The sequence below is a fragment of the Balaenoptera physalus genome (assembly GCF_965194825.1).
Source record: "Balaenoptera physalus genome assembly, chromosome: 2".
Taxonomy (NCBI): Eukaryota; Metazoa; Chordata; class Mammalia; order Artiodactyla; family Balaenopteridae; genus Balaenoptera; species Balaenoptera physalus.
This window is the reverse complement of record NC_138883.1, coordinates 166,340,757-166,367,884: the sequence shown is the minus strand read 5'-3', so window position 1 is coordinate 166,367,884 and position 27,128 is coordinate 166,340,757. Positions and strand designations below refer to the sequence as shown.

At 36.4% G+C, this 27,128-nt stretch overlaps 1 protein-coding gene across 12 annotated transcripts in view; it reads right to left on the bottom strand.

Annotated features, from left to right (window-relative positions):
* The window catches only part of MLLT10 (MLLT10 histone lysine methyltransferase DOT1L cofactor), a 252,303-nt gene that overhangs the window by 69,147 nt on the left and 156,028 nt on the right, over positions 1-27,128 (bottom strand). For 11 of the 12 annotated variants that reach the window (XR_014260523.1, XR_014260524.1, XM_082449646.1 and 8 more), the window contains 2 exons: positions 8,293-8,545; positions 4,515-5,084 (listed from right to left, as the gene is read on the bottom strand). Coding sequence is in view for 10 of the 12 variants with exons in the window: in XM_082449646.1 (XP_082305772.1) it covers positions 4,515-5,084; positions 8,293-8,545 (823 nt within the window). In the remaining 2 variants the exon portion in view is untranslated. The remainder of the gene's footprint in view (positions 1-4,514; positions 5,085-8,292; positions 8,546-27,128) is intronic. The other variant, XM_082449645.1, reaches the window with a different exon arrangement.

Here is a 27,128-nt window from a genome sequence, read left to right as displayed (position 1 = left end):
GGAAAGAATTCAATCAAAAGTTTAATATAATCTGTAAGCCAAAACTTACAACCTTCAGTAGCCGCTTAAAACATTTTGTACGAGTCAGTATAAAACAGTAGGTCATTTATCAGGATGTACTGCGATTTAATAAAAATATTACAATACAAACCCTTGATCAGACAAGTTTAGAGGTGTTTTCTGGGTTTCTATTCTGACTAGATCTAGGCCTCCTAGAATAAATATCTTGCTATATATGCTCTACTATAATTTGAACATGTCATGAGAGAATTTTGATTACTCTAAAATTCTTTTAATAGTAAGTTGCCAGAATTAAGTCCAGAATGCTAATTCTAGGAGAAAGACCACTAGCCTCAAAGTCTGATTTCTTCAGCCTGGCATTCAACTCTCCATAAACTCATCCTGCTCTAGTTAATCAACATTACTTCTAACTATCCCACAAACACAAGCTTCTTGTTTCTGTGAAGTTTACCCTTCAAATATACCTTTACTATCTTTTCTGATAATAATGTTGGCCTTCGTTTTCTGCCTACTCCAAAGTACAATTCAAATTTCATCTTGTCCATGGTCTTTTCCAACTAATTATATATCCTAAAACTGGTCTGTAATACTATTGATACGTGAAAAGCTTTACAATAAATAATTTCACTTGCAATCTGGCAAAAACACTTGAAAGACAAGTACAAAATCACACAGGATACTACTAAACACATGATAACATTCTCAGTGATTACTAATAGTATTCATTCTTTTTTTTGTTTTTTAATGTTTAGCATTTATTATGGTCAAAGCACTGTGCTGGCAGTGAGGAGACAGTAATGAACATGACAAACACAGCCCCTAACCTCCTGCAGCTAGGATTATAGTGCTTGTTATAGTCTAACCTTATAACTAGCAGGTGTTTACAAGGTCACCTGCATTGTTACTTGCACATGAATCTTTAAAAGGGCATCATGAAAAACAATTCTTGATAACACAGTACACATTTTCTCCTTCTGACTTATTTATACAGGAGCGAGTTCTCTGCTTTTACTATTACTAAGTGCTTTCTCAATCTAAAATTAGTCCAAAGGAAAAATTAACATTTTGATACTAGTAGGAGGTACTATTGTTGCAAGTTAAATTATTGGCTCAAACTCTCTTGTTGATCCCATTGCTTAAAGCATGACTGACAGTATACTAGCAAGGTTTTACACCCTCATCAGCAAACATCCCTTGAATTTTATAATTAAGTGTCTCTGGAATCAAGGAAAATGCATAGCTCCACCACTTAGAGCTGTGAGAATTCTGTCTCTGTTTCCTCTTCTATATAATGAGCGATAATACTTGATGCCTGTCAAGTGCTTAAGACAGTGTGCAGCACATGCTAAGTTTCAACAGCAGTTAGCAATTCTTAACTTATGGTAAGAAGGCGTAATTCCTAAATACTCATGGCATTTAGCCAGCTTCTAGATAAGAATAGACTTTTTAGTACTACGCTTATCAGTGAGAGAGTGCTCTGATCTAGTCATAAAACTTTTAGTAAAATGTGTAAGATTAAATAATATATTACCTCAAATAGTTTTCAACAACTAATCTTATTCCCTAATTATGGCTTTAACAAGATATATACACTCTTCAGAGTGATTTTAAAACTCAAGTTTAAGAAAAAAAAAATCCTGACAAGTCTAAATTTAAGTCATTTATTTTGGTGAAATAACATTTATGGGAATTTCTCCCTACATTTCTGTCTACCTACTGGTGAGGTAAAAGGGATACAAATTCTTATTTTTCTGCCACAGATGTACCACAAACACTGCCCTCACAAAGTAATCAGTGTGTAAAAAACATGATTTCCCACACCTAAAATTTCCCTAAATCAATAACAGCTAGGAAAATCTTTTAAGAATGTAAATCAATAGCTTAAGTCCATTAAATTGAGGATGTGTGTTTCGAATGGCATCAAATGCAATTTCTGAAATTCAGTAATTTTCAGACTATGCCCCTATGGACAGTATATTGGTAAGGATCTCTTTTCATTAGAGCAAATTTAGGCCTAATTTTCTCAATATGTTACTCACCTGATTTCTGTGCCTCTTGCTAAAAATAAATATGAACTAAAATCTTTTCTGAGGAAATGTCTAAATTTATTTCTTGTGACTAGGGGCTATGGCTAACTGCTAAGCTCTTCTGATCTCAAAGGAAACATACTATATAAATAAAACGTATATTTAAGTGTGCAACATATTAAAATCTTTTCAATGAACTTATTTCTCACTGCAATTTATTATTTTTCCCCTCTAAAACAGTGGTTCTCAACCAAGGGCAATACCCCCCCTCCCCAACCTGAACATTTTTTGACTGTCACTATGGGCGGGGGAGTCTTGGGTGCTATTGGCATTTAGTGGGTAAGGTTTTGGAATCCTGATAAACATCCTACAAGGCACAGGACAGCAATGCACAACAGAGAATTATCCCAACCAGAATGTCAATAGTGCTAAGACTGGGGAATCTTGCTCTCAACCATCTTTAACGCTACTAATGAAACAATCCTTCCATAGTTTCCACTCATTTCTCCAAAAAATTTGTCAAACAGGTCCACCACAGGCACAGAAGCTAGCTATGAGAAATAAAAAGAGAAAGAAATCTCTGGCTGCGTGATCTTGGGCAACTTATTTTGTCTGTCTAAGCCTCAGTTTTATCAGCTGTGAAACAGGGGTATTAATAGCCCTTACTTCATAAAACTGCTCTGAAGATTAAACAAGTTAATAAGTGTAAAGCACTTAACAGATGCTGGCACAAAACAAATGGTAGTTAATAGTTACTACTTTTCATATCTGACCTTTACATGTGCTCTTTTCTCCCTTACAATGGTTTTTCTTATGTTTACTTACTGAAATTAATGTCTGTACAATTATAAAAACAATCCAAAATTCTATATTTATATAATATACGTGAACAACCTTCATTTAAATTCTATTTATTATTTTTCCATGCCATTTTCTACCTATCCTCTCCATCAACTAACAGAACTGATAAAACCCATAATGGTTTTTTTTAAGCCAACATTTCATCATTTCTACAATCAGAAATCTAAAATCAAAACATGGCTAAGATTTATAATCAACACTTATTTAAAATCATTTATCTCAAATTGAAGATGCAATTTAAAAGATAAATGTTGACATTTAGCTAATATACACACTGTTAAGTTCCTAAAAACACAAATCTTAAAATTTTTTTAAATTGAAAATAATATTCACATTACAAACTATAGGTTAAAAAAGCATCCCAATGTGGTGAATAAGAACATATATAAATTCATTCATACTACAGTAAAGATAATGGTAAAATACTGGTAAACACAGTTGAAAACAAAAATGATATAAGTCATTTCAGATATCTCCTGAAATAAAATGTGATTTTTAAAGTCCATAAATGTAAATCATTTATCACTGATTAAAAAATACTCCAGATGGAGTTAATTCAAGTAGAATTTGTGTGAGGAATTGTTGAGAAAATGAAGACTAACTGAAGTGTAGGGAAAGGAAGCCCCAAAACAAATACCAATCAAAAACAGTGCAAAAACTCTCACATCTTAAATGTGAATTCTGAGTTGATTTTTAAAATACTATGCAAGTGAAGCAAAAACAAAAATGGGAAATTAATTCTAGGTGTTTCGTAAGAAATGAATGACCGGGGCTTCCCTCCTGGTCCAGGGGGTAAGACTCCGAGCTCCCAATGCAGGCGGCTGGAGTTCAATCCCTGGTCGAGGAACTAAGATCCCACATACTACAACTAAGCCTATGTGCCGCAACTACTAAGTCCGTGCGCTCTAGAGCCCAAGTGCCACAACTAGAGAAGCCCACGAGCTGCAATGAAGACCCAGCACAGCCTTAATTTTTAAAAATAAATAAATATTCCTTAAAAAAAAGAAATGAATAACCAACAACTATTTAGCCTATATTAAGTAAAACTGGATTAGTGCCAAATGTCTTTTCCAAAGACCAAACTGTCCTCCTAAGATCATAACCCTTTTCATTAAGATAATTAAATGTCACTTAGCAACTCACAGTATTATCATAATGATAGTTTAAAATGAATTTGCGGGGACTTCCCTGGTGGCACAGTGGTTAGGAATCCACCTGCCAATGCAGGGGACACAGGTTCGAGCCCTGGTCCAGGAAGATCCCACATGCCGTGGAGCAACTAAGCCCGTGTGCCACAACTACTGAAGCCCACGCGCCTAGAGCCCGTGCTCCACAACAAGAGAAGCCACCGCAATGAGAAGCCCACACACTGCAACGAAGAGTAGCCCCTGCTCGCCACAACTAGAGAAAGCCTGTGCGCAGCAACGAAGACCCAATGCAGCCAAAAATAAATAAATAAATAAAAAATTTTTTTAAATAAAATAAATTTTGCTTGGTGGTGGTGGCAGTGGCAGTGGCGGTGGCGGTGGGTGGGTGGGTGGGTGGGAGGGAGGGAGCGAGAGTGGGAGGGAGGGAGGGAGGGAGAAAACAAGTGGCCAAGCCTACCTGAACCAAGTGGAGAGGAGCCCACACTAAGACTCTGCACACTCCCATTCCTGAGCGGTGTGGGGGATTTCTGGAGACTAGAGCTGGTTACACTTCCTGCAGCTGACGCTACAGATGACGTTGGTGAAGCAGAAGAAACTGAGAGATGAGAAACATTCTCTTGACCTTTGTTGCCTTTGGGTCTACCAGGCCCATGCTTACTTTGCTTATTTCCTTTTCTTTTCTTTTCCTTTACAGTTTCTTCTTCTATGCCAGAAGTTTGAGCCCGCTTATATCCTGCTGTAGGAAGGCTGGAATTACCCAAATCTCCAGGTGAATTTTCAAAGCTTTTAGGCTGCGGAATAACAGCTGAGGTTGAAGGGAGACCAATTATGGAACTAAAACTATTTACCCCCCCTTCCTGGCTTCCAGACTCTCCTTTATGTACATCTTTGGTTGATGATGACTGTTGGGGGTGAGTGTAACTGTCATTACGCAGATCTGAGTCTGTAAAGCTCAAGAAATCCTGGGGAGACTGTACTGAACTTCCCGAAGATGATTTTACACTGCCTGGAGTTCCTGAAAAACTGCCTGTAGTGGGGGAAAAAAAAAAATGGGGTAGGAAAAGAAAAAATTGGATGCAAAAGTTCCCATGAGCAGTAGAAATGACACAATCATCAAAAAGAGAGGATGAAAAAAACTATAAAACTTATTAGGACATCAGTATGTAACAAAGCTAGATTTTTTTTAAGGATTATTACTGAAATCAAGTTTATCTATAAAATTATGTTCTAAAAATACTTATTTTATAGTTATTAAATTGAATATTAACTCTTGAATTATAAGCTATTACTTGTACAATTACCAAGATATAAGATGTGCTTTATTTAACCTACCTTTTACCATGGCAGCATTCCTCTACTCTCCCCCAAATGCCTTGTGTATGCTTGAGCAAGGACCAAAGAAAAGCAAAGTCTCAAGGAGACTCTGAAATGACTATGATTGAACTCTGAATGGCTTTGGGAACTTCCTTTCTTGCAATTATTGAAGGTATGATTATAAATGTTCCCAACATACAATAAGATCCAAAAGATGTTGCTCAGGTCGTAAGTTCTGAGTTTTAACTTCAAGATAATGTTGGTGAATGTTATCATTCAGTTATATCTACCCCACCAAAACATGGATTTGATCTAATAATGATCATATGGAACCTAATCTATATAACTCACATTCTCCCAGTCCACCTCCCATGGAGATGCATAAAGAAAAGAAACCAGCCACTTATATTCTGTTATTGCTTTTATGAAAGTAAAATCATAGGAGGGGCACCTCTCATGAATCTCTCACAACTGCTTATTTTTTCCCCACTCTTTAGTTAAAGAATATTAGTAAGCCCACCGTGTCATTATGAGATATAAAAACCTCAAGGTTTTTATTTACCAGGTTAAAACTAATGGCTGGGATGAAACAAATTCGATCCACCATCCCACTTCATCAAACACTCTCGCCACGCTTGCCAAATGAAGTAACAAGTATTTAGACTCAGTTTTGACCAACATCTATTGTGTTTCATAAAACTAAACTATGTCATGTTTTAACTAATGTCTTTAAGAAACGAAAGCTCAAAATAACGTGTTCTGTTGGCAGTGGAAAGGAAATTCCAAGTTAAGTGTTAAATTGTACTGCAGAGCACATTCGTAAGTAATCACACATAAATCCACCTAAATATTTACAAAGATATTTTTCCCTACACGTAAGAAATAATTTCTTTTTAACTAAAGTCTCAAGGTTTTGGTTTTTAAATTTTAAGTTCTAAAATGGCTCATTAAAAACAATTAATAGTTCTAAAATTTAACTCCTTCAAGAGAATATCTGCCTTATTAATTTACAAAATTACTTGTACCTATGTGACCATTTTCAGGCCATTCCTGTGCAAAAAAATTATGTACATATTAAGAAGCCATTTACATTACATCAATCATTTAAGGATAACTGCAATTTGCCACTTAATTAGCAGCTATAAAGGAGTTCTTTATTATCCATTCGGATCTGTCACCATCTGTTTTTTTTCTGCACATTTTTGTTTTTACAGCTGGTGTTAAAAGCTCACGACAGCATAGCAAATACTTTAAAACACTTAGTATACACAATATTTTAAATGTGTATTTTCTAAAATTCACATACTACCTGCAATTAAAAAAAAAAAAAAGCCAACCAATTACCTTAAATGCCCTACCTTTAAATTTCAACTTTTAAGTTTAAGAAAATGAGAGCTCTCTTTTCTAAATGAATTAGTACTTCAAAGATAACATTAAAAACTCAAAAATGCAATTTTAGAAGTACAAAATAAGGTCTTAATTATAGAGAAGAGATGATTGAATTCTGCTAATCACATTCAAAACGTGAATGAAGTTACATAAAAATTAGTTTTACAGGAATTCCCTGGTGGTCCAGTGGTTAGGACTCGGCACTTTCACCGCCGTGGCCCAGGTTTGATCCCTGGTCAGGGAACTAAGATCCCGAAAGCCATGTGACAAAAACAAACAAACAAACAAAAAAACCAAAAACTACAGTTTTACTATTTGTTTTCCAAAGTATCATAAAAATAATATACAGTAAATTTATTAAACATAAAACAGCAAATTTAGCATTTCATTTCTTTTCTACTTGTCTAATTTTTTGTTATAGGAGGCAAAAAGGAAAAAGAAAAAAAAGTCTAGGACTTGAAAATCTTGAAGCGCAAAATAACTTAGTTTAAAAATATATGAATATACTTTTTAATGAAGAGGTCAGGAGGCTAAGCATCTCTCTACATATTCAAATTATGTTCTGGTAGATTCCGGGTATAATTTTTATTGTCAGCAAAAGCTTTAACAGGGTAAAGAAAAGGACAACTTTTTCCCTCATTTACTCCTAAGGGACAAAGGGCGGGGGTGGGGGCGAGGGAGAGGAGGCCTTTATTTTACTAAATATATTTGTCTCAAACAGTTTCAGCACTTACATTTCTCAACATATTTATTTCAAAATAAAAACCTAGAATCTAAGGTTTAGCTGAGTTATTTTGTTCTCCATAAAACAGACTTGTCATATAAAACACAGAATGCCTAGTTAATTCTGAATATCAGTTAAACAACAAATTATTTTTCAGTATAAGTATGTCCCAAATAAATGCATGGGACACACACTGAAAAATATAATTTGTTGTTTAACTAAAACTCAAAACTAACTGGGCATCCTGTACATACAGCAGCCATAATTACCAAAAGATATGTAGGCTGAGCAAAATTCTACTTTCATCTTCAAGCTTTATAATAAATACATTAATAATCAGCAAGTATTATTTACCGAGAACTACTTAGCTCCCCTAAAAATTACTCAGTACTTATTCACTTACTGAAAATGTATATACCTTAACAGTTTTAGTGTTCAACTGGGAAAGACAAATAAAAACAATTTATAAATTAGAATGACTTTTCTGTTGAGCAGAAAGGAAAGGAAAACTCCAGCTTTTATTGTTTTTCTCCTCAGACTTAAACTTTATTCCACATCTATTTAAACATTTAAAAAATTACAGTTCAACTTTAGAAGCACAGGTCATAACACAAAAAGAAAGCAAAGTTCCCAGAAACATTTGAAGAAGGAATACTAGTCTTTGAAGTAATCTTACTATAGCATCTAATCATAAAATAATCTCTAATTATCCAATAGTTATAAATAAAAGGTAAATTCTTTTATAAAACTTAACTACTATTGATCATCACAAGAACAAGTATTTCAACTAAAATATCATAATTAATACCTTGCTGGAAAGGACTAGCTGCTGATACAGTCGTTCCTGGATTTCTTCCACCAGGCTTTCTTCCCCTTTGACCTGAGCTGTGAGCTGAAGATTTCTTCCCTTTGCCCTCTGACCCTCTAGCCTCTGAAACATCTTTTGCACTAGTAGTGTGCGCAGAGACTTCCTGGAAATTTGCATTTGTAAATCGTGCTGCAGTATCTTCCAAGCGCTTCAATGATCCAGATATAGAGTTGCTGCTAGTGCTTGTATAAGTCTAACATTTTGATTGAGAAAGGAAGTAAAAGGAAAAAGAACTGATTAAAATTTGGCTACAGGGGGAAAAAAAGATGGCACATTAATAATAAATAATTATTGGACTTGAAAGATAAACATATGAAAGTTTCAGTTATAAAAACAAGTCAGTCTGCCTAAGAAAATCATGTAAAAACAATTTATTTTAGAGTCTGGTACAAATATTTCTTTTAAAAATGTAGGTAATTTATAATATGACTGAGCATCAAATTGCAGCAATTAGTAAAAGTACATATTAGTTGTATTTATTAAGTGACACACAGTAAGCAATACAGAAGATACTTGTTTCTCAAGCAACATAATTTTCAACAAGAACAATCTACTTCTTAGACATGAAATTAAAATCAGCTTTAGTGTTCATCACTGAAAGGCAACAGCTAGAGAGAAGTAAGGTACTACAATTTCACTACCTGACTATATCCATTATATTATACAGATCTAGCACAGGTCAGAGCAAGAATTTTTAAAATTCAGGTGAAGGCTGCTTTTCAAAAGAGAAATATTTAAAACCTTGAAACAGAAAAGATTTCTTCCCAGTATTAAGTTGAGGAAACAGTTACATTTTGCAGTTAAGATTTCTAAAAAAATTAAAAGTACAATTATACCATAAAATTGATTCACAATCACCCCCTATAATTAGTTATGGTAGGGAAACAAAGCAAGATAAAGACAAATTTAAACAGTTTCCATTTTTAATAATCATTTTAATATAAGATACATGCAAATAATGACAAATTAAATGACTATGAAAGTGTGATGCCAGATGTAAATTAATCAACATGCTTTGAAATTAAAGATTTATATGGTCCAAAGGGTCACGGATTTTTGTTGCCATTGTTAAATTGGTGCCTGAACTATAACTAGCCTTAAATTTCTGTTGAATAAATAAATAATTTTCTAATACTTCTATCTGAAATCTCCAATGTAACACAAGTGAAAAATCTGAAAATATGCAAAACTGAAATCTTTCACATATTAACAACCACTCAGTACAAAACATCAGATAAATTTTAAAAACGAGAAAGTGACGATAAAAATTAGGTTTGTTAGCAAATCATTTTTAGCAAATCAGTGTTCAGAAAAAAGGAGTAAGAGGAAACTTCAACTGTTTTGAAAACCAAATCTTTACTACTACTTTTCTGCTACTTGCCCCGTGTTGCTGCTGCACCCCACAGCATCTCACTGCCAAGAACAGATTTTCACCATCAAGTACAACAGACATTATGATCTCATAAAAAACTAATCACTACTGTAATAAACTATAATCCACAAATAAGAAAAAAGTTTTCCAACTAAATTTCAGGAGAAAACACACTCCCATTTAACAAAACAATCATATTTAAGCTGATTAAATTTCATGGATGACTACCTTTCCCATCCAGACAGGTCACTTTCAAAATCACCTGACACTTCACTTTTCCAATATTTTTTTCCAATAATTCAAGTTGATCCTGAAATTTTCCAACCCACTCATTTGACCCTAGTGAAGTTTAAAAGTCATCTAAAGAAAACACAATGAGGTTCTTCATTCAAGTACTCTATGTGTCAAATAAGGAAAAGGAGATAAAACTGGGTAGAATACCAACAACAGAAATATGCTGTTTCCACATAATGTAAATTAGGGTTGGTCAATTTTCCCAGTCATTTAATAGAATATACTTGCTTACCCCTGAAGTATAAATATGTCCATAAATCCAATGAAAACATGATACTTGGAAGAGAAGGTATTACAAAGAAAGCATTTAATGAAAATTAAACAAATTTCAGTGACCAAAGTCATATTAAATAAAACCATAACATTTTATTTTTTACAAACCTCAACACCTTGTAAGTTTAAAAAAAAAAACAAAAAACAAAAACTACAGGGACTTCCCTGGTGGCACAGTGGTTAAGAATCCGTCTACCAATGCAGGGGACACGGGTTCAAGCCCTGGTCCCGAAGATCCCACATTCCGCGGAGCAACTAAGCCCGTGCACCACAACTACTGAGCCTGCTCTCTAGAGCCCACACGCCACAACTACTAAAGCTCGCGTGCCTAGAGCTCATGCTCCACAACAAGAGAAGCCACCGCAATGAGAATCCCACACACCACAACGAAGAGTAGCCCTCACTCACTGCAACTAGAGAAAGCCTGCCTGCAGCAACAAAGACCCAATGCAGCCATAAATAAATAAATAAAATATACATAAATTTTTTTAAAAAGATACCACAGGTTTCTTAGTAAGAAAAAAAAACATAACAAAAAAAAACTTTAGCTGAAGATTCTAACAGTTAAAAAAACTTTTGGGGCTTCCCCGGTGGCACGGTGGTTGAGAATCTGCCTGCCAATGCAGGGGACACGGGTTCGAGTCCTGGTCTGGGAAGATCCCACATGCCGCGGAGCAACTGGGCCCATGAGCCACGATTACTGAGCCTGCGCGTCTGGAGCCTGTGCTCCGCAACAAAACAGGCCGCGATAGTGAGAGGCCCGCGCACCGCGATGAAGAGTGGACCCCACTTGCCGCAACTGGAGAAAGCCCTCGCACAGAAACGAAGACCCAACACAGCCATAAATAAATAAATAAATAAATAAATAAATAAATAAATAAATAAATAATAAATAAATAATAAATAAATAAATAAATAATAAATAAATAAAAATAAATAAATAATAAATAAATTAATTAATAAATAATAAATAATAAATAAATAAATAATAAATAAATAAATAAATAAATAATAAATAATAAATAAATAAATAAATAATAAATAAATAATAAATAATAATAAATAAATAAATAAATAATAAATAATAAATAAATAAATAAATAAATAAAACTTTTATACATGCCCCCAACATCACAAACCTGTTTCCTCAGTCAGTTTCACAACCTAAGTAACTCTCACAACATTAGTATCTCATTGTTCTGAGAGCCACTATAGTGCTTAAAAATACATATTCATGTAAATTGACCATAAAATGCAAACTAACTACATCAATTGGTACTCAACTAAGTAAAATATAGCCTTCCTTTTTCTTCTTTTCCACTAGAGAGAAAACTGGATATCTGGCTATATTGACAGTCTTTAGAGAAGTGCATAAACACTTTGTGATTTACAGGCAACTTAATGAATCTTTTAAAATAGACATCTACAATGTGTTTGATTTTTGTTTCATGGCCAACTACAATTATTAGTCCTCAGATGAGATGCAAAGCCAATATACCTACTAAATAGCATTAGTTAGGAACAAAAAATATTTCTAACTTCAAACAGAAATTTTTAGACTCATAATTAATCAAAGGCTATCAGAGGTAACCACAGAAATAGCAGTTATTATATTTTAAAGGTATGCTTGCCTTAGGTTTTACTCTACAAGGCTCTGTAATCCATGTTTGGAAGAAGGAGGCAGAGGGAAGGAAAACAAGCAGTAGCTGTGCCTTTCACCAACATGGTGAAACAGAATAATGCTTGTTAAAAATTTTTTTTAAATTATATACTATTCGGGCTTCCCTGGTGGCGCAGCGGTTGAGAATCTGCCTGCTAATGCAGGGGACACGGGTTCGAGCCCTGGTCTGGGAAGATCCCACATGCCGCGGAGCAACTAGGTCCGTGAGCCACAACTACTGAGCCTGCACGTCTGGAGCCTGTGCCCCGCAACGAGAGGCACGACAGTGAAAAGGCCCGTGCACCGCAATGAAGGGTGGCCTCTGCTTGCCGCAACTAGAGAAAGCCCTCACACGAAATGAAGACCCAACACAGCCATAAATAAATAAATAAATAAAATTATATACTATTCAAGTCTCATAAAAGTCACACATTTTTCACTAGCCCAATTCTTAGGATACAGCACAGAAACTATCAAACATGAAGCACAAAATGAATGAAGACTTTTTAAGGGGGGGAGGGGTGCCAGTAAGCTATGGGACAACATTAAGAAGCCTAATGTACATGCTACTGCAGTACCCAAAAAAGAGCAGGGGGGAGGGAGGGGGAGGGACTTAAAAATAACAATAGCAGGGGGAAAAAAGAAAAAATAAAGAAATAATAGAAAAACTATGAAATTTGATGAAAACTATAAATCTACAGATCAACTAACCCCACGTATAAGAAACATAAAGAAAATGCCATGAATGCACATCATAATCATATGGCTTCTCACTACAAACCAACAATAAACAGAAAATGATAAAAGCAGCTGGGGGGGCGGTTAAATACGCCTATGTGCTAAGAAACAAGGATAAGGATGAAAACAGATTTCTCATGAAAAAGATGCAAGCTAGAAAAGAGTAAAATCTTCAATGTACTAAAAGAAACAAACTATCATTAACCTAGAATTCTATACCAAGCTAAAATACCTTTCAAAAACACAGGCAAAATAATTGTTTTTCAGATAAAAAAGCTGAAAGAACTAATCACCAGCGGTTAACACTATAGTAAATGCTAAAGGTTGTCTTTCAGGCAGGAGGAAAACAACAAAGGAAATGTGGATGTACACAAAGTAATTAAGAGCACTAGAAACAGTAATTACATGGATAAATATAGAAGACTTTTTAATTATTTAAGTCTCTTTATAAGGTAATTGATGATCTAGAGCAAAAATAATAAGAATGAATTGTGAGGTTTATAAAATATGTAAAAATTTTAAAACAAGACAAAAACAGGCCCAAAGCCAAAAGGGTAGCAATGGAAGTATATAGTTGTAAGGTTCTTATATAATACATGAAATGGTATAATATCACTTGAAGGCAGACTGTGACAAGCTAAAGATATAGAAACCCTAAAGCAACTAATAAAATAATACAATTAAAAAAATAATAATAATAATACAATTATTACTAATCAGCCAAAATGCAATCATACAAAATATTCAATGAGAAAAAAAAGAAAATAGGAAGATGAGAAATAATGGGCAAATTAAAAAGGACTAACAAAGGATAGATTTAAATACAACCATATCAATAATCACATTATATGTAAAGTACCTAAACATCCCCATTGAAAGACAGAGATTGTAACAGTGAAAAAAGAAACTCAAGACTTTATGTTGTCTACAAGACACCCATTTAAAACATAAATACAGAAAGATATTAAAAGTATGGGGAAGACATATCAATCTAACACTAATCCAAAGAAAGCTGAATTCACAACATTAATATCAGACAAAGTACACTTCAGAACAAGAATTATTACCAGGATAAAGAGGTCTATTCATCAAGAGGATATAAAAATCCTAAATGTTTCTGCAAATTATAAGAGACCTTCAAAATAAATGAAGCAAAAACTGAATAAACAAAGAAACAGCAAAATGTATACTTATAGTAAGAGAGGTTCATATCTTTTTTTCAATAATTGACTGAACAAACAGACGCCAAAAAATGAGGATATAAAGAACTTAAACAATATAAGTCAACTTGACCTAACTGATATTTATAGAAAAACTTCATACAATAAGAGCAGAATGAATACACATCCTTTTGAAAGCACACAGAAAAACAAAATAATCCATGTTCTGTGTCGTTAAGAAAACCTCAAAAAAATTTAAAAGAAATTATAACACAAAGATATTAAATGAGAAATCAACAGTAAGATACGTGAAAAACCCCTAAATATTTCAAAAGTAAATAAAATGCTTCTAAGTAACCTATGGTCAAAGAAGAAATCAAAAAGAAACCATAAGGTATTTGTTCAACTAAGTAAAAATGAAAATACAACATATCATAACTTGTAAGTGGGGCTTAGAACAAAGTTTTTCGCATTAAATGTCCATATTAGCACTTTCTGGTCAGCATGTAATAAGGAACTTTGAAGTCTTCATTCCATCCTAACAAGTAAAAAGCCTAACAAACTGAAAAGTCAATAACTCTTCTTAGATCCATCAGAGAAGCAAGGTCACAGGGCAAACCACTGCCACCAAAATTAGAGAGAAAGACAGACAGATAAAGGGAATCAGAGCGTACCCAGACAGAAATCTCCATGGCAACCAGTATCAGGGTAGGAAAACCTCAAGTGTAATTGACAAATTGTTGAAGGCTCAGTGTGGACAAGTCTGAGAGATTAAAAACTCCAGGAAGGGCTTCCCTGGTGGTGCAGAGGTTAAGAATCTGCCTGCCAATGCAAGGGACATGGGTTTGAGCCCTGATCAGGGAAGATCCCACATGCTGCGGAGCAACTAAGCCTGTGCGCCACAACTACTGAGCCCGAGCTCTAGAGCCTGGGAGCCACAACTACTGAGCCCGTGTGCCACAACTACTGAAGCCCGCATGCCTAGAGCCCATGCTCCGCAACAAGAGAAGCCACTGCAATGAGACACCCACACACCGCAATGAAGAGTAGCTCTCGTTCACCGCAACTAGAAAAAACATGCGCACAGCAACAGACCCAACACAGCCAAAAATAAATAAATAAAATACATAAATTTATTTTTTAAAAAAGATAAAGGTAAGGCAGAGATAGATCTCATTTAAAAAAAAAAAAAAACCAAAAAAAAAAAAAACAACTCCAGGAGGACCCTCACACTTTTCAAGTTTTACCTCCAGGAGCTCTACCAAGTCTTGACAGTGACTACCAGAAGAAAAACATACACTCATGCTTCCAGCAGGGGAGGCAGAAAGGAACTATTCTAGTATGTCAAGGTATTCTGTTCTTCTTAATAAGGCCTATTATCAGGAGAATCTATTTTACCAGAGCATAATCTGCTGGGGTTGTATCAGAGCCTCAAGTACGTGAAGGAAGGGAAATACCCAACTACAATTCCCACCAGTATCCTGTCCCAGCAAAGCAGGGTAGGGGGTGAGAATCACTTGTGAGGTTCACAGTCCAGGGGCACAGGCTCACCAAAAGACTGAGAACTAACCACAGGACTATAGAATGCTTCCTGTCCCTCTTACCATCACATTATTAAAGGCCTATTTACCACAGTTCCTTTTATCCAGTAAATCATATACATCTTTTAACAAAAAACTACAAGGCACACTAAAAGGCAAATACACCGTGTGAAGAGAACGAACAAACATCAGAAACAAAGACAGAGATGGCAGGACTGTGGGAATTACCAACCCAGAAATTTTTTAAACTATGATTAGTATGCTAAGGGTTTTAACGTAAAAAATAGACAGCACGCAACAACAGATGGATATTGTAAGCAGAAAGAAATTCTAAGAAAAAATTAAAAAGGACTCTTTGAGATAAAAAAACCCATAACAAAAATGAAGAATTCCTTTGATGCGCTCATTAGTAGACCGGGCATGGCTATGGAAAGCATCTCAGAGTGTGAGGATATGAAAATAAAAACTTCCAAAAATGAAAAGCAAAGAGAAAAAGAAACTATGAAACAGAGAACAATATCCAAGAACCACAGGACAACTACAAAAGGTGTAACATAGGTGTAATGGGAATACCAGAAGGAAAAGAAAGGAACAGATGCAATATTTGAAGCAATAATGACTAAGAATTTAACCAAATTAATGTCAGAAACCAAATGACAGATCTAGGAAGCTCTGAGAATACCAAGATAAATGCCAAAAAGCAAGCAAGAAAACAAAAACAACACCTAGGCGTATCATATTCAAAATGCAGAAAATCAAAGATAAAAGAAAAAACACTCAAAGAAGCCAGAAGGGGGGAAAGCCTTAACTACAAAGGAGCAAAGATAAGAATTACATCTGACTTCTCTTCAGAAACAATGCAAACAAGGGAGTGATGTGAAACATTTAAAGTGTTGCGAGAAAAAAAACAACCTAGAATTCTGCACACTGCAAAATTATCCTGTAAGAGTGAAAGACAAAGACTTTCTCAGACAAACAAAAATTGAGGGAATTTGTTGCCAGTAGGACTGCCTTGCAAGAAATGTGAAAAGTTCTTCAGAGAGAAGGAAAATGAAACAGGTCAGAAACATGGATTTACATTAAAAAGAGCATCAGAGAATGAATCAGTGAAGGTAAAATTAAACTTTGATTTTTTAAGTTCTTAATTGACCTTAACAGATAGCGTGCTCAATGGTTGTATCTGATTATATAGTTTTATGCATTCATATGCTTATGTATGTTCATGTATAAGTGAAATGAATGACAGCATTGACAGAAAAGATGGGAAGGAGAAATTAGGAATATTTTCTTATTATAAGGTACTTGTGCTACCATGAAGCAGTATAGTGTTACTGAAAGACGCCGTAGATACGCTGTAAAGATATATTGCAAGCATGAGGGCAACCATGAAGGAAAACAAGTATAATTGATATATTAAGAAATGAAAAGAAAATGGAATCGTATAAAATGCTCAGTTAAAACCACAAAAGGTAGAAAATATGTGGAAGACAAAAACAGGAACAAAGACCAAGAACAACAAATAAAAAACAGTAACAAGTTTTGTAGATACTAACCTAACTGTATCAACAATCATCCTAAACATAAATGGTCTAAATATGCCAATTAAAAGACAGAAATTGTCAGAGTGGATCAAAAAACAAGACTCAGGTACAGTAAATATAGAGACACATTGTGATTTAAAAAAAAAAAAATCAATGGATGGAAAAAGGTATAACATGCTATCACTAATCTAAACAAGGCAAGAATAGCTGTATTTCAGACACAGTAGACTTCACAGCAAGGAAAGTTAACAGGGATAAACAGTGACATTATATAACAACAAAGGTATGAAGACTGAAAGATGACACAACAATCCTTCATGTGTATGTGCCTAAAAACAAAACATTAAATACATGAGGCAGGGACTTCCCTGGTGGCACAGTAGTTCAGAAATGAAAGACGGAACATTAACTACAGATCTCATGGACATTAAGGGATAATCAAGGAATTTTACACACAAAAAGAAACAGACAATCTGAACAGGTCTGTATCTATTAAAGAAATTTAATTAATAATTAAGCATCCCCACCAAAACACACAAAGCACCAAGACCAGATGGGTTCACTGGTAAATTCTACCAAATTCTTAAGGAAAAAAATTATACCAGTTCTCTACAACCTCTTCCAGAAAACAGAAGCAGAAGAAATAATTCCTAACTCACTCTATGAGGACAGCAATACTATATCAAAACAGACAAAGACATTAGAAGAAAGAAAACAGAATAATATCACTCATGAAATAGATGCAAAAATTCTCTACAAAGTATTAGCAAATCAAACCCAACAATGTATAAAAAGAATTATAGAGACCTTCAAGATGGCAGAGGAGTAAGATATGGAGATCACCTTCCTCCCCACAAATACATCAGAAATACATCTACATGTGGAACAACTCCTACAGAACACCTACTGAATGCTGGCAGAAGACCTCAGACCTCGCAAAAGGCGAGAAACTCCCCACGTACCTGGGTAGGGAAAAGAAAAAACAAAAAACAGAGACAAAAGAATAGGGACTGGACCTGCACCACTGGGAGGGAGCTGTGAAGGAGGAAAAGTTTCCACACACTAGGAAGCCCCTTCACTGTTGGAGACGGGGGCTGCTGTGGGGGAAGCTTAAGAGCCAAAGATGAGAGTGCAGCAAAAGGGGTGCAGAGGGCAAAGTGGAGAGGCTGCCACACAGAGGATCGGTGCCTACCAGCACTCACCAGCCCGAGAGGCTTGTCTGCTCACCCGCCGGGGCGGATGGCGCTGGAAGCTGAGGCTCGGGCTTCGGAGTTCAGATTCCAGGGAGACGACTGGGGTTGGCTGCGTGAACACAGCCTGAAGGGGGCTAGTGCGCCACGGCTAGCCGGGAGGGAGTTCAGGAAAAATTCTGGACCTGCCTAAGAGGCAAGAGACCATTGTTATGGGGTGCACGAGGACAGGGGATTCAGAGCACCGCCTAAACGAGCTCCAGAGATGGGCGCAAGCCGCGGCTATCAGCGCAGACACCAGAGATGGGCATGAGACACTAAGGCTGCTGGTGCAGCCACCAAGAAGCCTGTGTGCAAGCACAGATCACTCACTACCCACACCTCCCCTCCCGGGAGCCTGTGCAGCCCACCACTGCCAGGGTCCCATGATCCAGGGACAACTTCCCTGGGAGAACACACAGCGCGCCTCAGGCTGGTGCAATGCCACGCTGGCCTCTGCCGCCACAGGCTTGCCCCGCATTCCGTACCCCTCCCACCTCCCGGCCTGAGTGAGCCAGAGCCCCCTAATCAGCTGCTCCATTAACCCTGTCCTGTCTGGATGGGAAACAGATGCCCTCAGGTGACCTACACGCAGAGGCAGGATGTAGGTCAAAAAAATCCAAAGCTGAACCCCGGGAGCTGTGCGAATGAAGAAGAGCAAGGGAAATCTCTCCCAGCAGCCTCAGGAGCAGCGGATTAAATCTCCACAATCAACTTAATGAACCTGCATCTGTGGAGTACCTGAATAGACAACAAATCATCCCAAATTGATGTGGTGGACTTTGGGAGCAACTGTAGACTTGGAGTTTGCTCTCTGCATCTAATTTCTTTATGATTTTATGTTTATCTTAGTTTAATATTTAGACTTTATTATCACTGGTAGATTTGTTTATTGACTTGGTTGCTCTCTTCCTTTTTTTTTTTTTAATATAGAGATATATATTTTTTTCCTTCTTCTCTTTTAGTGAGTGTGTAGGTGTATGCTTCTTTGTGTGATCCTGTCTGTATAGCTTTGCTTTTACCATTTGTCCTAGGGTTCCGTCTGTTTTTCTTTTTTTTTCTTTAAGTATAGTTTTTAGCGCTTGTTATCATTGGTGGATTTATTTATTGGTTTGGCTGCTCTCTTATTTTTATGATTTTTTAATTTTTAATAATTTTTTTATTTTAATAACTTTACTTTATTTTATTATTTTTTTCTTTCTTTCTTTTCCTCCCTTTTCTTCTGAGCATGTGGCTGAAAGGGTCTTAGTGCTCCGGCCAGGTGTCAGGCTGATGCCTCTGAGGTGGGAGAGCCAAGTTCAGGACACTGGTCCACCAAAGACCTCCTGGCTCCACATAATATCAAATGGCGAAAACTCTCCCAGAGATCTCCATCTCAACACTAAGACCCAGCTCCACTCAACGACCAGCAAGCTACAGCTACACCCTATGCCAAACAACTAGCAAGACAGGAACACAGCCCCATCCATTAGCAGAGAGGCTGCCTAAAATCATAATAAGGTCACAGACAACCCAAAACACACCACCTGATGCGGTCCTGCCCACCAGAAAGACAAGATCCAGCCATATCCAGCATAACACAGGCACCAGTCCCCTCCACCAGGAAGCCTATACAACCCACTGAACCAACCTTAGCCACTGGGGGCAGATACCAAAAACAACAGGAATTACGAACCTGCAGCCTGCGAAAAGGAGACTCCAAACACAGTAGGTTAAGCAAAATGAGAAGACAGAGAAACACACAGCAGATGAAGGAGCAAGGTAAAACCCACCAGACCAAAGAAATGAAGAGGAAATAGGCAGTCTACCTGAAAAAGAATTCAGAGTAATGAAAGTAAAGATGATCCAAAATCTTGGAAACAGAATGGAGAAAATACAAGAAACGTTTAACAAGGACCTAGAAGAACAAAAGAGCAAACAAACAATGATGAACAACACCATAAATGAAATTAAAAATTCTCTAGAAGGAATCAATAGCAGAATAACTGAGGCAGAAGAACGGATAAGTAACCTGGAAGATGAAATAGTGGAAATAACTACTGAAGAGCAGAATAAAGAAAAAAGAATGAAAAGAATTGAGGACGGTCTGAGAGACCTCTGGGACAACATTAAACACACCAACATTGGAATTATAGGGGTCCCAGAAGAAGAAGAGAAAAAGAAAGGGACTGAGAAAATATTTGAAGAGATTATAGTCGAAAACTTCCCTAATATGGGAAAGGTAATAGCCAATCAAGTCCACATAGCACAGAGAGTCCTATACAGGATAAATCCAAGGAAAAACATGCCAAGACACATATTAATCAAACTATCAAAAATAAATACAAAGAAAAAACATTAAAAGCAGCAAGGGAAAAAAACAAATAACATACAAGGGAATGCCCCATAAGGTTAACAGCTGATCTTTCAGCAGAAACTCTGCAAGCCAGAAGGGAGTGGCAGGACATACTGAAAGTGATGAAAGGGAAAAACCTACAACCAAGATTACTCTACCCAGCAAAGATCTCGTTCAGATTTGATGGAGAAATTAAAACCTTTACAGACAAGCAAAAGCTAAGAGAATTCAGCACCACCAAACCAGCTTTACAACAAATGCAAAAGGAACTTCTCTAGACAGGAAACAAGAGAAGGAAAAGACCTACAAAAACAAACCCAAAACAATTAAGAAAATGGTCATAGGAACATACATACCCATAACTACCTTAAATGTAAATGGATCAAATGCTCCAACAAAAAGACACAGACTGGCTGAATGGATCCAAAAACAAGACCTGTATATATGCTGTCTACATGAGACCCACTTCAGACCTAGGGACACATACAGACTGAAAGTGAGGGGATGGAAAAAGATATTCCGTGCAAATGGAAATCAAAAGAAAGCTGGAGTAGCAATTCTCGTATCAGACAAAATAGACTAAAACAAAGACTATTACAAGCGACAAAGAAGGACACTACATAATGATCAAGGGATCAATCCAAGAAGAAAATATAACAATTGTAAATATTTATGCACCCAACATAGGAGCACCTCAATACATAAGGCAAATGCTAACAGTCATAAAAGGGGAAATTGACAGTAACAGGATAATAAGAGGGGAATTTAACACCCCACTTTCACCAATGAACAGATCATCCAAAATGAAAATAAATAAGGAAACACAAGCTTTAAATGATACGTTACACAAGATGGACTTAACTGATATTTATAGGACATTCCATCTAAAAACAACAGAATACACTTTCTTCTCAAGAGCTCATGGAACATTCTGCAGGCTAGATCATATCTTGGGTCACAAATCAAGACTTGGTAAATTTAAGAAAACTGAAATCGTATCAAGTATCTATTCCAACCACAATGCTATGAGACTAGATATTAACTACAAGAAAAAAATCTGTAAAAAATACAAACACATGGAGGCTAAACAATATACTACTAAATAACCAAGAGATCACTGAAGAAATCAAAGAGTAACTCAAAAAATACTTAGAAACAAATGACAATGAAAACACGATGACCCAAAACCTATGGGATGCAGCAAAAGCAGTTTTAAGAGAGAAGTTTATAGCAATAAAATCCTACACCTCGGGAAACAAGAAACATCTCAAATAAACAACCTACCCTTACACCTAAAGCAACTAGAGAAAGAAGAACAAAAAAACCCAAAAGTTAGTAGATGGAAAGAAATCAAAGATTAGATCAGAAATAAATGAAAAAGAAATGAAGGAAATGATAGCAAAGATGAATAAAACTAAAAGCTGGTTCTTTGAGAAGATAAACAAAATTGATAAACCATTAGCCAAACTCATCAAGAAAAAAAAGGAAAAGACTCAAATCAATAGAATTAGAAATGAAAAAGGAGAAGTAACAACTGACTCTGCAGAAATAAAAACGATCAAGAGAGATTACTACAAGCAACTATATACCAATAAAATGGACAACCTGGAAGGAATGGACAAATTCTTAGAAAAGCACAATCTTCTAAGACTGAACAAGGAAGAAATAGAAAATAGACCAATCACAAGCAATGAAATTGAAACTGTGATTAAAAATATTCCAGGAAACAAAGGCCAGGACCAGATGGCTTCACAGGAGAATTCTATCAGACATTTAGAGAAGAGCTAACACCTATCCTTCTCAAACTCTTCCAAAATATAGCAGAGGGAGGAACACTCCCAAACTCGTTCTACGAGGCCACCATCACCCTGATACCAAAAGCAGACAAATATGTCACAAAGAAGGAAAACTACAGGTCAATATCACTGATGAACACAGATGAAACAATCCTCAACAAAATACTAGCAAACAGAATCCAACAGCACATGAAAAGGATCATACACCATGAACAAGTCGGTTTATCCCAGCAATGCAAGGATTCTTTAATATACGCAAATCAATCAATGTGATACACCATATTAACAAACTGAAGGAGAAAAAGCATATGATGATCTCAACAGATGCAGAAAAAGCTTCTGACAAAATTCAAAACCCATTTATGATAAAAAACCCTCCAGAAAGAAGGCATGGAGGGAACTTACCTCAACATAATAAAGGCCATATATGACAAACCCACAGCCAACATCATTCTCAATGGTGAAAAACTGAAACCATTTTCTCTACGATCAGGAACAAGACAAGGTTGTCCACTCTCACCATTATTCAACATAGTTTTGGAAGTTTTAGCCACAGCAATCAGAGAAGAAAAAGAAATAAAAGAAATCCAAATCGGAAAAGAAGTAAAGCTATCACTGCTTGCAGATGACACAATACTATACATACAGAATCCTAAAGGTGCTACCAGAAAACTACCAGAGCTAATCAATGAATTTGGTAAAGTAGCTAGATACAAAATTAATGCACAGAAATCTCTTGCATTCCTATACACTACTGATGAAAAATCTGAAAGAAAAATTAAGGAAACACTCTCATTTACCACTGCAACAAAAAAGAATAAAATACCTAGGAATAAACCTACTGATGGAGACAAAAGACCTGTATGCAGAAAACTATGACACTGATGAAAGAAATTAAAGATGATACAAAAGATGGAGAGATATACCATGTTCCTGGATTGGCAGAATCAACATTGTGAAAATGACTATACTGCCCAAAGCAATCTACAGATTCAATGCAATCCCTATCAAACTACCAATGGCATTTTTCACAGAACTAGAACAAAAAATTGCACAATTTGTATGGAGACACAAAAGACCCCAAATAGCCAAAGCAATCTTGAGAAAGAAAAACAGAGCTGGAGGAATCAGGCTCCTGGACTTCAGACTATAAGCTACAGTAATCAAGACAGTATGGTACTGGCACAAAAACAGAACTATAGATCAATGGAACAGGATAGAAAGCCCAGAGATAAACCCATGCACATATGGTCACCTTATCTTTGATAAAGGAGGCAAGCATATACAGTGGAGAAAAGACAGCCTCTTCAATAAGTGGTGCTGGGAAAATTGGACAGGTACATGTAAAAGTATGAAATTAGAACACTCCCTGACACCATACACAAAAATAAACTCAAAATGGATTAAAGACCTAAGTGTAAGGCCAGACACTATCAAACTCTTAGAGGAAAACACAGGCAGAACACTCTATGACATAAATCACAGCAAGATCCTTTTTGACCCAGCTCCTAGAGAAATGGAAATAAAAACACAAATAAACAAATGGGACCTAATGAAACTTAAAAGCTTTTGCACAGCAAAGGAAACCATAAACAAGATGAAAAGACAACCCTCAGAATGGGAGAAAATATTTGCAAATAGAGCAACTGACAAAGGATTAATCTGCAAAATTTACAAGCAGCTCATGCAGCTCAATATCAAAAAAAACAACCCAATCCAAAAATGGGCAGAAGACCTAAACAGACATTTCTCCAAAGAAGATATACAGATTGCCAACAAACACATGAAAGAATGCTCAACATCATTAATCATTAGAGAAATGCAAACCAAAACTACAATGCGATATGACCTCACACCGGTCAGAATGGCCATCATCAAAACATCTACAAACAATAAATGCTGGAGAGGGTGTGGAGAAAAGGGAACCCTCTTGCACTGTTGGCGGGAATGTAAATTGATACAGCCACTATGGAGAACAGTATGGAGGTTCCTTAAAAAACTAAAATTAGAACTACCATACGACCCAGCAATCCCACTACTGGGCATATACCCTGAGAAAACCATAATTCAAGGATTCTACCTCTCACTACTCTATTTCAACATCATACTGGAAGTCCTAGTTTATGTAATAAGACAAGAAAAGAAAGTAAAATGTATACTGATTAGGAAGAATGAAATTAAACTACCTTTTTTTTCAAAGATAACATAATTGTCTATGCAGAAAATCCAAAATTATTGACCAAAAATATTCCTGGAACTAATAAGTGATTAATGTACCCCATCTTCCTTATCCATTCATTTGTTGATGAACGTTTAGGTTGTTTCCATGTCTTGACTATTGTAAACAGTGCTGCAATAAACACTGGGGTGCATATATACTTTCAAACCAAGTTTTCCTCCGGATATATGCCCAGGAGTGGGATTGCTGGGTCATATGGTAGCTCTATTTTTAGTTTTTTAAGGAACCTCCATACCGTTCCAGGAGCATGTATTCTCGCCTGTTTCCCCACAGGTCAGCCTCATTCCTCTAACCCCTGTTACCACAGAGACGCATTTTAAGATACGGCATCCAACGAGATCCTCTCACTTGCTAGCAGTCCCCCCCGCAAGGAACAATTAACGATATGGGAGTTTGGGACTGACATATACACACTGCTGTATTTAAAACGGATAACCAGGGGCTTCCCTGATGGTACAGTGGTTAAGAATCTTCCTGCCAATGCAAGGGGGACACGGGTTCGAGCCCTGGGCCAGGAAAATCCCACATGCCGTGGAGCAACTAAGCCTGTGCGCCACAACTACCAAGCCTGCACTCTAGAGCCCGTGAGCCACAACTACTGAGCTGGTGAACCACAACTACTGAGCCCTCGCACCTAGAGCCCGTGCTCTGCAACAAAAGAAGCCACTGCAATGAGAAGCCTGCACACGGCAACGAAGAGTAGCCCCTGCACAGCAACGAAGACACAACACAGCCAAAAATAAAAATAAATAAATTTATTTTAAAAAAACAGATAACCAACAAGGACCTACTGTATAGTACAGGGAACTCCGCTCAATATTCTGTAATAACCTAAAAGGGAAAAGAACTTGAAAAAGAATGGGGAAAAAAAGATAATACTGTATTTAATGAAATCTAAGAAGCATTAATTACATGATGTATCATTATGTCATGAGACACCGAGGAAGGAAAAATGCTACCTGTTCAACCATAACCCATTTTTTTAACTTTGATGTATAATTTTACTTAATGTAAAATAAAATGAAAGCATCAAGCCTTGAAAAAAAAAAAGTGATTATAGCAAGGTTGCAGAATACAAAGTTAATATAAAAAAGAAAATTGGTTTCCTATATACCAGCAAGGAACAAATTGAATTTGAAATTAAAAATACAATACCATATATAATAGGTAAATTAAATACTTAGGTTAAATCTAACAGAATATGTATAAGGCCTATATGAGGACACAACAAAACTTTGATGAAAAAAATTAAAGAAGAACTAAATAAATGGAGAGTTATTCCAACTTCATAGATAAGCTGCCAATATCATCATCAAAATGTCAGTTCCTCGCAACTTCATCTACAGATTCAATACAATCTCAATCAAAATTCCAGCAATTTTTTTTTGGTGCATGGATATTGACACAATGATACTATACATGAAGAAGCAGAAGACCCAAATAGCCAACACAATATTGAAAGACAATTTGGAGTACTGACATTACTCAATTTCAGACTCACTATAAAGCTACAGTAATTAAGACATCATAGTATTGATGGAAGAACAGACAACTAGATCATGGAACAGACACAGAGCCCAGAAACAGACCCACATGAATACTGTCAACTGATCTTTGACAAAAGTGCAAAAGCAATACAGTGAAGCAAAACAGGCTTTTCAACAAATGGTGCTAGAACATTAGACATCCACATGCAACAAAAATGAATCTAGACACAGAACTTATAGCCCCTCACAAAAATGAACTCAAAATGGATCACAAACCTAAATGTACAACAGAAAACTATAAAAGTCCTAAAAAATAACATAAGAGAAAACAGGATAACCCTGGGTTTGGTGATAGCTTTTTAGCTACAACACCAAAGGCACGATCCATGAAACAAAGAACTGGTAAGCTGGATTTCATTAAAATGGAAAACTTCTACTCTGCAAAAGTCACTGTCAAGAAAATGAAAAGATAAGCCACAGACTAATAAAAACATTTGCAAAAGACATAGCAGATAAAAAAGACCGTTATCAGGCTTCCCTGGTGGTTCAGTGGTTAAGAATCTACCTGCCAATGCAGCGGACACGAGTTCGAGCCCTGGTCTGGGAAGATCCCACATGCCACGGAGCAATTAAGCCCATGCGCCACGACTACTGAGCCTGTGCTCTAGAGCCCACAAGCCACAACTACTGAGCCTGCGCTCTAGAGCCCGTGAGGCACAACTACTGAAGCCCGCGTACCTAGAGCCCATGCTCCGCAACAAGAGAAGCCACCACAGTGAGAAGCCCGCACACCACAAAGAAGAGTAGACCCCGCTCGCTGCAACTAGAGAAACCCCATGCACAGCAACGAAGACCCAACGCTGCCAAAAATAAATAAATTTATTTTAAAAAAAGACCATTATCCAAAATACATAAAGAACTCTTAAAAGTCAACAGTAAGAAAACAACCAATCTGATTTTTAAAAGGGCCAAAAACCTTGATAGACACCTCACCAAAGAAGATACACAGATGACAAATAAGCATAAGAAAAGATGCTACACATCCTATGTCAGCAGAGAAATGCAAATTTTTAAAATAAATTATTTATTTTTGGCTGCGTTGGGTCTTCAT